Source organism: Melanerpes formicivorus, unplaced genomic scaffold (genome assembly GCF_026170545.1).
Source record: "Melanerpes formicivorus ecotype bairdi unplaced genomic scaffold, bMelFor1.0.p_v2 SCAF_17, whole genome shotgun sequence".
NCBI lineage: Eukaryota > Metazoa > Chordata > Aves > Piciformes > Picidae > Melanerpes > Melanerpes formicivorus.
The window spans coordinates 4,814,669-4,833,205 of NW_027142369.1; the positions used below are offsets into that span (position 1 = coordinate 4,814,669).

At 36.9% G+C, this 18,537-nt stretch overlaps 1 protein-coding gene across 3 annotated transcripts in view; it reads left to right on the forward strand.

Moving 5' to 3' along the window:
* The window catches only part of TTC8 (tetratricopeptide repeat domain 8), a 51,272-nt gene extending 32,775 nt beyond the window's left edge, over positions 1-18,497 (forward strand). For all 3 annotated transcript variants that reach the window (XM_068148760.1, XM_068148759.1, XM_068148758.1), the window contains 8 exons: positions 2,926-3,011; positions 4,691-4,778; positions 8,587-8,697; positions 10,709-10,848; positions 12,079-12,253; positions 13,436-13,558; positions 15,342-15,425; positions 17,812-18,497. In XM_068148760.1, coding sequence (XP_068004861.1) covers positions 2,926-3,011; positions 4,691-4,778; positions 8,587-8,697; positions 10,709-10,848; positions 12,079-12,253; positions 13,436-13,558; positions 15,342-15,425; positions 17,812-17,928 — 924 coding nt within the window. In that variant the 3' untranslated portion in view covers positions 17,929-18,497. The remainder of the gene's footprint in view (positions 1-2,925; positions 3,012-4,690; positions 4,779-8,586; positions 8,698-10,708; positions 10,849-12,078; positions 12,254-13,435; positions 13,559-15,341; positions 15,426-17,811) is intronic.
* The last annotated feature ends 40 nt before the right edge of the window (positions 18,498-18,537 follow it).

Consider the following 18,537-nt stretch of genomic DNA (forward strand, 5'->3'; position numbering starts at 1 on the left):
AATTGAGGCAAAGAAGGTGTTAAGTACCTGTGCCTTTTCCTGATCTTTAGTGATAATATTCCCATCCATGTCCACTAAGGAGTGGAGGTTGTCCTTGCCCCTCCTTTTGCCGTTAATATATTTATAAAAGGATTTTTTGTTGTCCTTCACAGTCTAAGCTCTAAATGTGCTTTTGCCTCTAATTTTTTTCCTACATGACCTAGCAACATCCTTAAACATTTCATAGGTAACCTCTCCTCCCTTCCAAAGATGATACACCCTCTTTTTTCCCCCTTAATTCATTCAGAAGTTCATTGCCCACCCAGGCCAGCAGTCTACCCCGTCAGCTCATGTTCCAGCACATTGGCACCGCCTGTTCCTGCGCCTTCAAGATTTCTTTCTTGAAGTAGGTCCAGCCCTTCGGGACCCCTTTGTTTTTATGGGCTGTGGTTATTGGTACAACTACCCCAGCATTCAGCATTGCACAGGAACGCAGCACAGGCATAATACTTGCTATTGCTATTATAGTTTATATATGGTTTATATAAACATGCTTTGCAGATTAACATCGATTTGTGTCTAAACTCTGCAATTGAAGTTTGTGGCAAACATAAATTGAAGGATGCTAGTAATTGGTATGGATGTGGCAAGATAAAAAGTTAAAGCCTTCAAAAGTCTAATTTCATCAATTTATGAACATTTCAGAGCCATGTTGTCAAAAGATTTTGTTGTAATACCCACAGAACGTCTAACTACTAGCATAGAAAAAGCTGACACTGATACTTACACTTTTCAGACAGACAATTTTAGAAATACTGGTAACATGTAGTATTTGGGGAATCAAGTTTGTGGTCACTTGTATACTATCCAAAACAGGCTTTTTCTAGTCCTTTCCTACTTTCTTAATAAGAAAATATAAAAGTAAGACCTAATTTCACAAACTAACTTTAAAACTACTATTTTTTTCTGCCGTTAGGAATGAGATCCCAGCTAGATAAACTTATGTTACTGTCTACTAAGCCTGAAGTAGTCTTAGTTCCCACTTTACAATAGCAGCCAGAATTGTTAGCCTTGCATAAAATAGTTATCAGAAGTAATTAGGGCACCAGGAAAAAAAAAGCCAAGTGTGTAGCTACAGAAGAGATTGTTCTCTGTAATTCAGTCCTCCTCTTTTAATACTTGTCATCAGAGCTTCCTAAGGAAAGCTCTTTGAAGCATGTTATTTGCAGTATGATCCTTGCTCATAAGTGTTAGCTCATGCAGCATTAGAATCAGGTGTGGTAGTTGACAGACAAATAATTTTTATAAATGCAACAGAAGTAATCAGTGTTTTACCATTAACTACTTCCCCAAATTTTCACAGTACTGGGATAAAATTACTTGTATATCTTAAAATGAAAGAAATTACTTGTCTAGAAGAGGAACCAATAATTTCTGTCTCGAAGCAAATATGTTCCTCGTTGTATCTGTAGCTCCAGGGGACCTATTGTGCAATTTAAAAAGCTGCTAAGAAACAAAGGGCAACTAAGATTAAGAGCTGCCATATGAGGCCTTTAAGGGTTCCACCTAACTGGAAGAAATAATGACTTCAAAGTTGTAAGCTTTCCTCAGTTCTCTCTCTCCCATCACAGAAGCAGGGGATGACAGTTATCTCTTTGTCTTTGAGAAGAGAATCAATGCAACTCCTTAACCTGAATTGCTACAGAAAATAAATCATTCTTTCTCAGAGCCAAAAGAGAGAAACTTTTGTAAGTTGTCACAGCACTCTGATTTTGCTGTGCTATGTCAAATCTACACCCATTGATTACTTGCAGCCTCATTTTGCTAACAAGACAAACAGGAATTAAACCCAGAGGTATGTGTCATGAAATTGGGTATTTTCTAGTATTTCTAGCATTTTCTAGTTTGTTTTGGTTTGGTTTTTTTTCTGGAAATTATTGGTTCCTCAGCTACTTAGTGGCTAGTGCACAGAACTGTTCACAATAGATAGCTGGTTTCTGATTTCTGTGGCCTGCAAAATGTTTGTGAAAACAAATGAAACAAGTCAGTTCTTTGGTATAAAAATAGTGCTTTAAAATTTTTTAGATTGTTTCTGATGATACCACTAAAATATGGCAAACAGATGTGGCATGGCTTGGACGTGTTCTGGGACAAAATGGAATTATAAATAAGGGATGCTAACAATTACTGCTTTGATAGGTGTTGGTATGGAACACACATCAATTTGTCTTAACAGAAATGTTGAAATTATAGCTAAAACATGTAAAGCATGATTCTGTCTGTGGTGGCTGATGGTAGCACGTTGATTAGCATACCTACTTTACCAATATACCAGCTAAAACAGATTTTAGACCTCCACCCTCATCAGTAGCTTTCTATTTCTTAAAATATCTCTTTCCTATGTATCATAAAATGAATCAAAAAGCTCCAACCAAACAACAACTTAGCGTTTTCAAAGGAAGAAGTAATTCTTACTGTACACATCTAAGAGCTCTCATAAATGGAGGAAGCCCTTATTAACAATGAGATGACAGTTTCTGCAGATTTTCAGATGGGCTGAACTGTTCATTTTAGTATATTTTTACTTGCTTTTAACAACTCTTAGTGCAAAAGGATGGGAAGCTCGGAGAAAATGTGTTGGCTTACACAAATATTCTGTATGTTCTGAAGCTGCACTTCAGCTTACTTATTTCAGCTTATATTTTTTCTTGAAATTGCTAGAAGTTGTTTGGATTACATGTTTTATAGGGACTAATTATCCTTTCAGCTACTTTATGCACTAAGGTGTAAAAATAGTAAATATAAAAGCAGTCCCCACACCCCAAGTTCACCAGGACTTTTTGTTCAAAATTTTCCCTTTATAAAAACCTTCAGATTGTTCACTTCATGTTCTTTCTTGTAAACATTGATGGTATTAATGCTAACATCATGGGTTTGTTTTTGAAGGCTCTAGATTTGGCAGCCCTTGCCACTGAGCATGCGCAGTTCAAGGACTGGTGGTGGAAAGTCCAAATTGGGAAGTGCTACTATAGGTAAGCCAATGTTCATTTCTTTTGTAATCAGAGTGTGAAAGTGGGACCTGAACTTCTGGGTCTGCTGTGCACTGCAGAAATAGTTCAGTAAGTATTTAGAGGAGAGCACTGTGCTTACAGTTAGGTCTCCTTAAATATACTGAGATGATGTTAAACTGTTTCAGGTAAAGGCATCTACACTGACTACCTTGAAGTAACTGAAAGTTGCATATTCATGTTTGTTAATGTTTCAAAGTAATTGTTTGAAAACTGTTGTTAAACATGACCACACAAAATTAACATTGCTGTATTAGCTTGAGAAATTAAGTCAATAATTATTAAGGTCTTCAGATTGATGAAGTAATAAAAAGTTTTTATAAAAAAGTTCTTAAAAACCTGAAGCAATATCTGCAGTCTTTACAATTCCATAAGCATTTTTTTCATGAACAGTCTGACGATGCAGAGCAGTTAGCTCTTTAAAAGTCCATGTTGCATCTTGGCTTGAAACCATTTCTTCTTTTTAGATGCCCAAATGAATGAAATTCTTCATTATCCTTAACCTTTATTTGACATTCATTAAAAGATTAAACTGAATTGTATTTTATTTTAAGCTGTATTGTGTTGATCCTGGCTGGATGCCAGGTACCCACCAAAGCCACTCTATCACTCATCTCCTCAGCTGGACAAGGGAGAGAAAATATAATTAAAGGCTCTTGGGTCAAGATAAGGACACAGAGATTGCTTGCCAATTGCCATCATGGGCAAAACAGACTCAACTTGGGGAAAAATTAATTTAATTTATTGCCAATCAAAACAGAATAGGGTACTGAGAAATTAGCACCTTTCCTCCAGCCTTCCCTTCTTCATGGACTCACCTTCACTCCATAAACCTCTCCAGTGTAAGTCATGCTTACGGGCTACAGTTCTTCATGACCTGCTCCAGCGTGGGTCCTTTCCACAGACTGTAGAGCTTCAGGAACAGACTGCTCCAGCATGAGTCTCCTGCTGGGTCACAGGTCATGTCAGAGAACCTGCTCCAGTATGGGCTTCTCTCTGCAAGGGTTCACAAGTCCTGCCAGGAGCCTGATCCAGTGTGGGCTTGCCACAAGGTTCTAGCCTTCTTCAGGTGCATCCGCCTGCTCCATTGTAGGGTTATCCACAGGCTGCAAGTGGATACATGCTCCACCATGGACCAATGTGCTACAGGGGTGCAGACTGTCACACCATCATCATCATCACAGTCTGCAGGGGAATCTCTGCTCTTTCACTTGGAGCACTTCCTCCCCCTTTATCTTCACTGACTTTGCAGAGTTGTTTCTCTCATGTTCTCACTCCTCTCTCTAGCTGCAGTTCCTCCTCTTCTTAAATATGTAGTCACAGAGGCACTACTACCATCACTTGTTGGACCTGGCCTTTGTAGTGGCCTATCCATGTTGTATCTACCTGGCATTGTCTCTATTGGACAGAGGGGCAACTTCTAGAAGCTTCTCACAGAAGCCACCCTGTAGCCTTTTTTTGTAGTTTTGAATAGTTGTCTTCAATATATTTAGAAGCATGGGTTAATGTGGTCACAAATATATGACTTTGAAGTATGCTTTTAGATACTTCGTGTTTGATCTACTGCGCACTGCTTCACTATTTAACAAGCATTTCCAAACCAAGGAACCAACACCTTTTATACCGCTCTGTTGTCTCTTTAGGTTAGGATTATTTCGCGAAGCCGAGAAACAATTTAAGTCAGCTCTCAAGCAGCAAGACATGGTTGATACAATCTTGTATTTGGCAAAAGTAAGTCATAGATTTGCTTGTTGAAGAATCAAGTGGAATTCCATACTATCCTTGAGAAGTTAATACACCAGAACAGAGGAATATTGAGCTTGGTACACCCTTAAGTTTAATCGTGTGTGATTTCCAGATAGACCTGAGGCAATACATGCTAACAGTTGAAGTCTATAGTTTACAAAAAACCTTCAATATTTCACCAAAAAACCCCAAACACCTCTGTTACTGTATTCTGTGCTCTAAACTCCAATGAGGACTAGAAGGGTAAAGAATTATTTGAGTTCCAGTATGAAGAACAGTGTAGCTATGTGTAGCTATATATGGTCTCCTGTGAAAATAAATCAGTGAAAAGTGAAGCTCAAAATCCTAGTTTCACAAGCAAAATCAAAACAAAGTGAGCTTAAAGGAAGCAGAGACTTTGAAACAGAGTGTGTTGTCAAAATAAAGGCACTGAATGTTTTAAAAGGCCAAGTAGCACAGCTAAGCCTCAGATTTACTTGTTTACCAGAGTATACATCAGTTTCTAAATATTTTTGTAAGACATTCCAGACAAGGTGGCCTGTGAGAAGTTAGAACTATTTTTCTTCTTGTTGTGCTAGAGAGATTAAATCAGTTGCTCTTTAAAAGCTGTCTTTAAGCTGGCTGTCACAGGCCTATCCAAAAGTGGATAGACTGAGATACTCATATTATTATATGTGCTTTACCTTCACATTTCTTGATCAATTTACACTTTGTATTTAAACTATTATCCTAGATGTCTGGAGACTCATCTTCAACACAGCAGTTGGAGTTAGTTTACTCAACTGAGCTTAATAATTTTAGATTTCCAGCACTAGTTGATGTCATTCTTTAAAATACATGAGCTACACAGACTGATTAAATTGGCAGAGTAATTGGATTAACAAACAATGCTTCTTTCTTTATGGGAGATATGCATCCTCCCTGCATCATTATTAACTCAAGTAGGAGCTGCCTTTGAACTTCTACCTCCCACTCCACAGACCAGCTCACTCAAGTGTAAAGCATCTCACAACATGATTTAGTGACTGTGGGTGGACAGGCTATAGAGCAGGGCACTGAGATAAAGCTCAGTATGACAGTACTGAAAAGATAAGACTTGAGTTAAACAGCCGTTAAAAACAATAGAGAACTGTGTCAAGTTCTATGCAAACAGACCAATACTACAGTACCAGTTAGATTTTGTTTATATTAAGTTTTTTAACAGCTATCTAGTTTTTTAAAAAGTATTTTCCAGAAAGCTCTCTCTTGAAATGTTAATTTATTAATAGATTGGAAAAAAAAGAAATCTTTAAAGAATTCAAGGCTGCCAAGAAGTTACAAAATATTTTGTGACCCGGAAGAGCTGGAAATGGCATTTTTTACCAGAGAGAAGAGACATACAAAATGAAAATGAAGCTATTCTGTGTTTAGCATCTAGAAGTTTAATGACTACAGCTTTAGTACCCTTAAAGAGCAGGTCTCACCCAAAGCAGCTGTGAGTAGGTAGAAGTTGTCCCACGTATCTTTTAAGGTCTTTTGATACTCATCTGGACAGCAGCTCTACAATCTGTAGAGATTCTGGACTGGATATAGAAATTGGATAGCAGAGTACCATGGATGTGTTGCCTTGGTGTATTATTTGCACAGTATTTGTAGCGAGTCCATCTTTGGTGTGAACATCCAGATGAAGCAATAGAGCAGACCTAAGTCGTCATATTCAGAAAATATACTTCATCAACAAGCCAAAAAAACTTTTCGAAAGACCAGATGTAGCAGAGCTTCCTATCCTCCATTTGTCGTATTTGTTACCCTAAGAATGTGAAGACAGCTGTGCTTCATAGCTGGATCAGGCAAAAATTAAGCAAGCAAGGAAAACAAACCTCAGTTTAAAGTAAATACAAGATGGTTTGTAGGTATGGCAGTGTGTACTGGCTTACTATACATATTTAGCACAAATTGTATAAGTCATTCATGTAGGTGATACTTAGAAGTGAAACAAGAAGTCAAAGTTCTTCTTAATTAAACTGTAACCAGCTGTTATGTATTCTTTCTGTGTACTTTCCACTGAAGCTCTTGACATATTAATTTTTTTGTAGAAAACTTGCTAGGAAAAATAAGAACCTTGACAGTCACAACTGAAACAATTAGATGTGGTGCTGAAGGATATTGTTTAGCACCAGACTTGGTTGTGTTAGATGATGGTTGGACTCAATGATCTTAAAGGTATTTCCAACCAAAACTATCTGATAATTTTATGATTCTCTGAATTTAGTTTAACATTTAATACAGACATGAAATTAATGAAAAAGCAATGCATAGTTTAAAAACTATAGCAAATGACTTTATATCTGGTTTAGACAGGGCAGCAAGCCTAGATAGAGTGCATTAGGAACAAATTGTTAATTGTTCATTGATGGTATTACTAGTGCAGTCCTAGTCTACCAAGGACCACACCCCTGAAAAAAAAACCCAACCCCTCACTCTTTTATTGCTTTTCCCAAGACAGCATTTGTCTTCTAGCTTGATACAAGAAGTGCAACTGACATTAGCAAAATGACTGGAGAAAAGTGCCTGTGGGTTTGGGGTTTTGTTTGTTTGTTTTGATGTGGTTGGGTTTTTTTGTTGTGTGGCTTTTTTTCTTCCTGTTTGTCAGCAATCAACTCAAAATGGCAGTCCCTTTATTAGGAAGGCTTTCACAGTCCACACCTCTGACAATTAATAATGTCACTTGAGTGATCATAGGAAATAATTCTTTGCAAATGTCTACAGAATTATATATCTATAGGGATAAGAATTAATACTTTATGGCTTTGATTACTTATTTTATTACAGGCACTCAAAAGTCCACGAAGCAGATAATATCTGGAGGTTTCTCAGGTGCTCAGTCAAACATAAGTTTTCTTATACTGCATTGCAAAATGTGTCAGCATACCAGTCACAGATTCTTTCCCTTTCTTTGTTATATCAAGCATTAGTACTATTTAATGCAATATATGTAATGTTTCTCCAACAGGAGCACTCAGAACACTCCCATTTTTCAGTGGGAGACAGATTTATCATTCTAGCCATCTAGTTTCCAAAAAGAAGTGTTAAGGGCTTTTTCTTTTGCTGTAGCTGTATTTACCATACCCCACCCAGGAGGGCTTTACAAGTCTGCTCTGACAGATGCAGAGGTGGTCTCTATGAGCTCTCTATCGGGTAGTCTCTATATGTTGATATCCTCTAATTCAATTCTCACACAAAAGTATGGACAGTACACATTGTCATAATTAACACAGAAGCCACATCACAGAGACCAAACTGCACTCATTCTGTTACAGGATTTTTTTGTTTGGGACAGAGGAGGTTGGCAGAGCAGTAAGTAAATCTGAAAGTGTCAGCGCAGTTCAGTCTTGACTAAGTAAAGTATTTTGGTATTCCAGCACTGTAAACCTGAAGGTACAGTTCTTTCAAGCCTAAACATAAACTTTTAAAAATACAGCAAGACAGGCAAATATTCAAGGTACCAGTGACACCAGTGTCAAAGTATATTATGTTGATGCAATGATAAATAGCAATTTCCTTCTTTGATTTATAAGTAATGTCCAGATGAATTAATAATGTCTAGATGATATGCATGTAATTTTAATTATCTTCATTACAGAGGTTTACTCAGTATTTAGTCTTTTATTTCCCCAGTATTATTCACCATCTTGGCTAATGGCTTACTGCATAAAGGGAGGTATCATCCCTTTTATTTGACTCCCTTGTTAAACAGCAGTACAAGTATAAAAGTCAGATGTTTGACATTTATATTTGCTCTCCATCTGTGTAGGTGTATTTGCGCTTGGATCAGCCTGTAACAGCTATGAACCTTTTCAAGCAAGGGTTAGATCGATTTCCTGGAGAAGTAACTCTTATTTGTGGAATTGCCAGAATCCATGAGGTATGCACCCACTATGCAGTCCCTGTTGTGATCAGGTTAGCTGCCTGAGCAAGGAAAAAGAGCTAATGCTTGAATATAAGGTCATAAAGAAGTCAGCTATGCTGATTTTTGGTATTGCTAATACAAAACAGGTAACAGTACACAAAGATACCCAAGTGATGTCAGGGGTGCCTTGCAGTCTTACTTGCTTCAATGGTTAATCATCCTTGTGAAATCCTGTTTACCCTTGACACTCAGAAGCAAGTCCATTTTAAGTCAAGAGGTCCAGATGTTGTCCATGTAGCTAGGTCTAGTTTATATGTTTCATTATACTAAGACTGCTTAAGTCACCCTGCCATCAGGATTAAAAGCAAAACAGTCCAGTTGATGATGTTGTCTTTCTTAGCACTATGTGTTACTGTACGTTTTTTAAACCAGAGAACAGTTCTTGAGAACACTGGAATGTGAATATTTCTTAGTTTAGGAAGTAGATGTTATTTCAAGTAGGTTTAATTTTAGTTTCAATTTAGCTTGGTAACCGTATATTTTGTATTTTAAAAGGATGTATTTTCAAGTGAAAGAGTGAACTTAATACTGTTTTTCACCGACAGTTGGTAATGATGCTATTCCAGGACAAATATTTTAAAGTCATGCATTTTTTATTTATTTTGTCTACATTCATACTTGGCATTCTTTCCTGTTCTCATCATTCCCATCTAACCCCTAAGCATTAATCCATTTTCATATTAAATCCTTTTTGTCCTTCAGCAAGAATAAAACATCTGCATAATTTTTGGAGGCTTTTCTTTCTGAATTGTTAAACAGTTTTTAATATGGATATTATTGTGCAGAATCACACATAACATTGCATAGCCCTTTAAGGAATTATTAAAGAGCAGCATATAGTTCACAAGATCTAGTTTTGCACTGACACCTGAGTGCAGGATTATAGCTTCATTAGCAAAGATTTGTACTGCAGCACAGGGCTGTTCTCATTACATAAACTCGCAAGTGAAGTATATGCATCAAGCAGCTTAGTCAGAGCTTCTCTTCTCTGTCACTACCTTTTGACAGTAGGAAGAGTTGTAGACCTTTTTTGGGTTTAAAATAAAAACAACACTATTTCCTTTAATCACAGGAAATAAATTTTTCCATAGCTAAACATTCTGCTGAGGTTAAATAAAAGCACATTCTTTAAATGAGTTGAAAGTACAGTGTATCTGCAGCACACTGCAGGATTTATTCTGCTCTTAAAACAGAAGTGTACTTTGATCTTTTAAATTAATTTCTTCTGATATGGGTTAGAATCTTCTCATGATTTGCAGGCCTCAGATACAGTGTGATGTTGGAAGGTGAATTCAGGTGAATTCATTACTGTAAACAAGTAGCTTACATCCAAGCCTATATTTTTATACAATATCATTCTCTTAACTGGCATATTCTAGCTAGTACAAGCTTGAGTAACAAATGCATAGTTCCTGTTCTCAAAGGCATGTAGTAATTTTTCATATACAATTATATTCTCATTTGTGTTCAGAGCAATTCATGAGATGACTTCCAAAGCATTGAAAATAACAGAGACATTGACTGAGGAAATGTCTGTGCCATGTTACCATACCGGGAAACTAACTGCACAGCGCTGTGTATCAAAAGACATTGTGCGAAAAGTAGCAAATAACCATTGCACATGCAAGCTTCTGAGCAATCTCTTTCTCTAAGAAATAATAATAAAAATTAATATTTATGCCATAGTGACAACAAAGACTTAATGACAGGTACAGCTAGCACTGGTAAATGTGCATTCTTCATGGATTTGTGTGTTGCTTGTGAAGATGCCAGTCAGTGACATTGCATTGTGCTGTCAGAGAACCATAAGAGCATACACAATTAATCTCAGTTAAGTAGTATACAGGGCATAGATAAAGCACCCAACAGATTGATATTTTAATGAGTTTTATGATAAAAAACAGTGATAAAAAGTAGGATTAATCTGATTTATTTGTTTTGTTTTGTTTTTTATCCTGTTGTTTAGGAAATGAACAATATCTCCTCGGCTGCAGAGTACTATAAAGAGGTCTTAAAACAAGACAATACTCACGTGGAAGCCATTGCTTGCATTGGCAGTAACCATTTTTATTCAGACCAACCTGAGATAGCTCTGCGGTTTTATAGGTATCTACACTTGTGGGACAGGAGAGGGAACTGAAGATGTGGGAAAGTAATATGAAGCACTGAATTCTGTGATGCTCATAGCAGAAAAGGGACATTAGGAGTTTGGCATGAGAGAGTGATTAAGCATTTGGACAAAAATCACCAGAAAATCAGTATAGCAACTTATGTATCTACTCTGCCAGTAATAATTACATCTCTCTCTTAATATGAGTATGTAGAAGTATCAACAAAGATTATCAAACTAGTTAATAATGATGATGAAATGATTAATAAACAGTTATCTTTTGCAACATGAGGCAGTTTAAGAACACTGAACCATACTCTCAACTCCAATTGTATCCAGAAGGCACATGGACTAACTACTTAGCCCTTTGAAAAAGACTTTACCTGAAGACATGAGCAGTTGTGACCAAAAAAATCCCTTGTTTGAATGTGGGTTCCCATAGATTTTACTAAATCCCATAGATTTAGTAATGGTATTAAACAACACTCCTTGCTTTTTATTTCAGTGGAGCTGGAGTGCAAAGGATCTGACTCCTGTTCTTAAGTCTAAGAGCAGATTAAGTCAGTATAAGCACTACCATCTCATTTCTGTTGGACCTGAGCACTTTCATGTTTTGTACATTTTATGTTCAGAAGCTCACAGTCATGCTATGGACAGCAGCCTTCTTTTTCCCTAGCTCTCTTGGCATATCTGTTTTTCCTATAAATATTAACAAACAGGATTTTTATAAGACATCTCCATTCTAAAACAACACATTAAACAATATCAGTTTGAATCAAAATCTGAGTTAAGCTTCAGCTGTAAGACTAATGTAGATTCACATGCTATGTGTAATAGTGCTGATTAAAGCAATGCTGAAGGAAAGGAAGCCGGCAAAAAAAAGGAAGCCTGAAGAGTCACAAAAAGTAACTGCAGCAAATCACAGCTTGATTGAGGTTGAAGGAGTGGAAGAAGGAAATGGAAAATGTCTACATACAGCTCTGTCTTATGTGACACAGTCAAGAAGACAAATGTTACCTAATTTAAACAAAGTCTGTTTTGCATAGTTTGGATTCTACTATCAAAAGTGCCCCGCACTACCCTTTACTAAGCGTAAGACTACAACACTTGGTTATTGCACACTCTCAGAAGAGGGAGAAAGGAGAAGAAAACATTGTCATTTAAAATAGAATTCATATTCTAAAAGAATATTAAAAAAACTAATTACTTATTTCCTTTCAATCTAGACGGCTCCTGCAGATGGGTGTTTATAACTGCCAACTTTTTAACAATCTGGGTCTCTGTTGCTTCTATGCTCAGCAATATGATATGACGCTGTCTTCCTTTGAACGTGCACTCTTTCTGGCTGAAAATGAAGAGGAGACAGCAGATGTGTGGTACAACCTGGGACATGTGGCTGTGGTATGAAAAATATTCACAACTTCTGAATAAGTACAATTACTCAAAACCTGGAAAAAGAATAAGCAGAAGTCATTGCCCTACTTTGCAATAGCATGTAGGAGAGAGTACACTGTAGATGAGTGGCTTATTTGCGCTTCACTAAAGAGGCAAAACAATAAAGTTCTGTACACATTCAGAGAGTATGACTTTTAACTGCAAAAAAATACTCCCTTCCCACCATCTTTAACCTTCCCTTCTTTCTAAAATGTTGCAACATATACCTGCCTATGAAGCCCTTTGCTGCAATACTGGCTAACCTGTACAAATTCAAGATGTTTTCTCTGATTGTTATTTGTGTTACATGCAGCATCAGACTGTTTCTGTTGTCATAAAAATAGACATTCAGCAGCATGCAGCACTGTAGCACATACATGTCATAGTTGAGAAGGCAAGTTCCTCTGACAGGCAGCTCTAGAAATATTGTATAATTGTGTGATAAAGTGTGTTCAATTTCTACACTAACTTGCATTCATTACACATTTTTGCAGATGTTTTTCCAGAAGTTATGTTAGATTTCTGTTTGGCTTTGTGTCCAGAAGGTTACTGAATAAAGTTTTTGACAGCTTTCTATCATGAGTTGTCTTCAAATCCTGACTATGATTTAACTTAAGTCAAAGAGAAACTGAACTGTCCATCTTGGTTTCACTGCAGTAAACACATTAATTTATACTGCATAAAATACTGATTTTTGAACTGATATATTTTTTCAGCTCCATACAAAGAAATTAATACCCCTTATTTTTTTATTTTCTAAAAACTAGATTTACAAGTGGTATTTTTTATAATTGGTGTAGAAAGAGAGGTTGACAGTATGACTTCACATTTGGAGACATCTTTTTTTCTTGCTTTACTGTAGACAGTAGCAGATACTGTAGTCTTTAGATTATAATAGTAATTTAAAAGCTACATTAGATTAAGTGCATATCTCTTGGAGCGTGGAAGTTTGTGCTAGAGAAAAATGATTCTGTTTGGAGAGAGAGTAGGATGGTATGGAAAGAAGGCACATATGGTTCTTACCAGTGTGTTTTTATTGTAATTTTTATTCCATGCTAGTACATATGGATGAAAAGATATTCCAGACAACAGAACAGATGCATGTTGTTTCCAATTGTTTCATAAATTACAATATAATTTTACTTCTAGGGAATAGGAGACCTGAATCTGGCTTACCAGTGTTTTAAGCTCACATTAGTCAACAATAATGACTATGCTGAAGCTTACAACAACTTGGCTGTGCTGGAAATGCAAAAAGGTCACATTGAGCAGGTAGGTGTTCAACTTCATCCTAAGCAGAATGCTTCCTTTTGCCCCTTTGTACTTACAAATCATGTCTTTTGCCTGAGGTGGAGGTAGCACATGAACACGTAGTTTACTATTACAGGCAGAAAATGTGGATAACTTTTATGCATGTTCCAGTGTAACCTCCACTTGTCATGCTGTCTCCCATTAGGCTGTTCATTCTTAGGCATGTCCAAGTGGTTCATCAAAGACAAAGTTTACAGTGGCTTTGCAGTTGTGAGATCTTTGTTCTAAATTGATACCCAGACAAAAACCTAGCATTCTGTGATTGTCACTTGAATGACAACTTTTACTATAGATTTAGGTAATCAGATCAGATCTAAAAGATATTTTCAACAAGGGTACTTCAGAGTTTTGTCCCAAAGCAGCAGGGTCCTGATAAATACTTTTGCATCAGTAAGCTTGATGGTTTGTCTTAGCAAATGTGAGTATACCAAGATTGTATTGTGCTGGGGTGTATAATTGGCATGCACAGGGGATTTGATGCATTCAGGCTTTTATATGAAGGCAGGGAAAATCAATATGCATTTATTGGACTACCATAGGCTTGTTTTAACCCTTACGGAAGTAAGCCTAGTTTGAAAGATTCATGTATACATCAGAGTGATAGATTGATACAAAGACTTGTAAATACCTCTGTAAAGAGCAAATTATCAAAGTTAACTTTATTCAGATAACCTATCAATTACCATGGGAACACTGAAACAAACACAGCACTGGATCTTTCAAATGACAAGTAAAATATGGGTTTAGTTTCAGTTCCACAATCAGTAAATTTACAGACTTCTAATTCCTAGGTGAATCCAGTTGTGGAGGCTGTGGATGCCATTAATTAGTACTGCAGAGCCTTTCCATTTTAACTGTTTCCTGTCTATTTTAGTTTTCAGGTTAAAATGTTCTGTTTTCTTCTTGTATCACATGTATAGTTAAAAATCAGGATCGTTATGGAAATAAAATTATGCACAGAAGGCTAAAAATGTGAAGACATTTTGCTTATTCTGTATTTTATTTTATCTTACATTTTTGTTCCATAAGTATTGCTGCCTGTCCTCAGAGTTGTCAGGTTTGGGCAGTTTTAGTAAATTCCTAATTCTACCTTCCCAAACAGCTTACATACACTTTATTGTTTTCATTCCCAAACACTTTATGGATAACTTTTTGTTTTAAAAAGATTGGTTTTTTTTTCCCTCCAAAGTTCTCCATCTTTAATACAAGTATTCACAGGACCTTAATTTTGTGTTGGATTTACAGTATGAAACTGTGTACTCTGATAACTATTTATTAGTTTTTAATGCTACTGTTTTGCTAGTCAGAAAAAAAGAAGTTAATTTTATTAAATTTCTTGAGCATCAAAACTTGCATTTTAATGTCTTCAGGGGTGCTGAAGACAGTGCTGTCAGTGATAACATATAAATACAATGGGATGGGACTTTAAACATATTTTTTTAATTAGTATAGCCTGTCCAGTCTTTAGAATTGAATTGCTTAGTTGAGAAAGTTGCAACAGGTTTTTTTCTGACTCAACCAAAAGTCGTCTTCACTACAATGCTATTAAACTGTGTAGTTCCTAAATCTGCACTGGTGTAACTCATACATAGTTGAAGATGGCTTATTTAGGAAAGGCCTAGTAAAGAAAACACATGATGATTTCTTTTAAGAATGGTGAAAACTGCATTTAGATTCTTGTAACTTTCATCCCCTCACAGATTTTGTTTGTTTGTTGTTTGGGTTTTTTTCTTTCTCTGTGTAGGCAAGAGCTTTGCTGCAGACTGCTTCATCTTTAGCACCTCATATGTATGAACCCCATTTCAATTTTGCAATACTCTCAGAGAAGGTAATGCAATACACTATCCTATTCTAACTTGGTGGGTAAGTTGGGTATTCATTATTACTGAGAATTCCAAATAGGTAAGAGAAAAGAAGAGAGAGTGCATAAACTCAAGAAAAACTGAAGTTGCGTACTGATTTTAATACCCAGGGGCTTTGGAAGCAGTCATTCAGATGTTTGCTTTCAGAATAAGTGAGGTCATCTAGCTACAACATAATCTTGTAACTTTTCAAATGTCCAGAAGATTAACAATGTGTTAACAATTCTACACATAGTCTTTGGACTCCTTGGCTTTTTCAGAATATGAAGGGAAATAGTATCATCTGATTTATCAGTAATTACAGGAATAATATCATTCATTTGTCCTATGATCTCCAAAGAAAAGGCTTTTCTTCAGCTTTACAACCTTTGAGTTTTGTGTGTTAATAATTTCTTTCATAAAGAAATGTGGTAATGGTTGTGACAGGCAGTGTGAGCAATCTGGCGGTGTAGGCCTAGAGTCTGACATGGTGGTAGGCCGTGCCCAGCATGAGTGCGGAAGTGGCTAGCAGTACAGCAGAACAGTGCTGTGCCCGCTCTGTGTAACCAAAGCAGGGCACTGGTAGCCATAAACATAGAGAGTTATCTTGGAATGGCAGGACACACACGTATATCAACAATCCCACGTGTTAACCAATAATCCACAGTAGTACAGTGTGTGGTCACTCGTGAGGGGCCAATGAAGCCATGCCAGCAATGCCCCCCGAGCTTATATAAGTTGTAAAGTTTTTCTTAACACGCACTTCTTCTGCACACTCCTTACTAGCCTGTCAGCTCTACTGTCTGCTTTGCACTATGCTTGCTTTATAACGGAACAATGATGAAGTAATAAAGGAACAATACTAGATCATATTGATCAGCCGTATTGGTTCCAATCTCCGTCGTCCCCAGAAAGAAATTACTCTTTCATAAAGAGTATCTCAGACACTGAATTAAGTGTCCAGCATTGCTATTAATAAGGAGAAACTTGTACAAGTCCTTACATTTTTCACAAGAAAAATTGCTCCTTTTCTTGTGCCTCCACCTTCAAGATACTCTTATGAGTGTGTTGTGTGGGCAGCCAAGCTCCTACAGATACCAAAGTACATGTGTCAAGGAAAGAACAACCCATTAATTTGTAAGCATATCTTATCCATTGTGAAACATAAAATGGTGTTGAATAATGGCATTTTATACTTACCAAATGCGGTGTAAATCCTAGTCTGCAAATGTCTTGTTCCTTAGCTTTTGCACAAAGAGTGTGCTTGAGTTCTTGGAGAAAATAGGTGACCAGATCAGCTAGCTGTTGATGGCAGTGTGGTGATGCAATCTTTGGATTCAGTGTAAGGCCAGCATTTACAAAACATAACTTCTCTGTCCAGAGACAGAAACAGAAGGGTTTCTTCCCTTTCAGAGAATTCTTCCTGCACAAAGCTCTTTGTTGACTGATGCATAGGCAACAGAGACCTCCTGCTTATGCTTTTCACCTGGGATTTATCACTTTTAGTAGATGTGTTGTTCCCAAATATTTGTGGGTTTTTTTTTATGAGATACTGTTCTTAATTATGCTTCCTCCTTCTAAAAAATCTGGCTATTTAGCAAAAAGTCAAGTTTGGTACATAGAAAATGGTGTGGAAACACCTCTAATAGCAGAGGAGTAATGTCAGCTCTCCAACACTCTTGTGCCTTTCTCAGAAGGAAGCAGGTAGTCACACGGTGTTGCAGCTTTTACAGAGGCCTGACTGATTGTTTGGACTGTGCATACAACAACACTTCAATGGAGCTTGAAAACAAATCCTCTCTTTTTTATTTCTCCTCTCTTCAAACACTGAGCATACTGTTCCTGGCTAACTGTTCTCCAGGAAATCAAGTAGAATGGGATGTAAAGTTACTGTCTTGAAGCATCCCTCCTATTACATTTCTTTTTCTTCTCATGTCTTGACGTAAGAGGAACATAACCTTGAGTTCAGAAACCCCATTATTGATCTGATTTATTTGTTCAATCTCAGGACCAGCTGTGTTTAAGCATTTGTGAGCATCAGAAATGTACTGCACAGAACACATGATGTAAATACTGCTGTGTATCACAGTATCACAGTACATTAGAGGTTGGAAGGGACCTCCAGAGATCATGGAGTCCAACCCCACTGCCCAAGCAGGATTACCTAGGGTAGTCTGCACAGGAATGCATCCAGAGGGGTTTTGAATGTGTCCAGAGAAGGAGACTCCACAACCTCTCTGGGCAGCCTGTTCCAGTGCTCCATCACCCTCACTGTAAAGAAGTTTCTCCTCATATTGAGGCGAAACTTTCTGTGTTTAAGTTTGAGCCTGTTGTTCCTTGGGTTTACAAAATGAATTTCTATGTTTCTAACAGGTTGGAGATCTGCAGAGGAGTTATAGTGCTGCTCAGAAGTCAGAAGAAGCGTTTCCAGGCCATGTTGATACACAACAGCTCATCAAACAGTTAAAACAGCACTTTGCTATGCTCTGATGAGCATATTTTTTATGATGTAAAAACAGTAACCAATGCAAATGTCCCACACATCTTTTTGAAAATCCGAGCAGATAAACCATAGTTAATGCATTCCTGTGGCAAAGCCTGTGGTACTTTGGGTAGAGGTAAGGTTTAGAGGTCCTAATTAGTTTCTGTCATCCTAAAACAGATCGCTTACTGAAATACAAAGATACGTCATAGCTATACATGAGAGGTGACAGAAATGGCAGGATACTACTGGTATGACAGCTGTGAAATGGTTTTCTGGTATATAAGGAAGCAAGTCTCCATTTAATATTAATGAACAGTTTAAAATGCTTTTTCTGACTTTTCTGCTGGAAAAAAAAGTGGTTTTTAAAATATTCCTGGGTGACTGTCTGTCAAGTAACACAGAATAATCATACTTCCTAACTGGTCTTCAATCTTGGCTTTTGATAGTATCCTTTCTTACTGAATGTTGAGTTTTAAAAATACAATACCTAAAAAGAGTTTAAAATAACATATGTAAAGCAGAAGTTCTTGTATTCCTTGTTGCACTGTGTGTATGAAATAAACTCCAGTTTGTATATTTTCTCGTTTGTTTATGTAAGTAAAAATTACATCCTT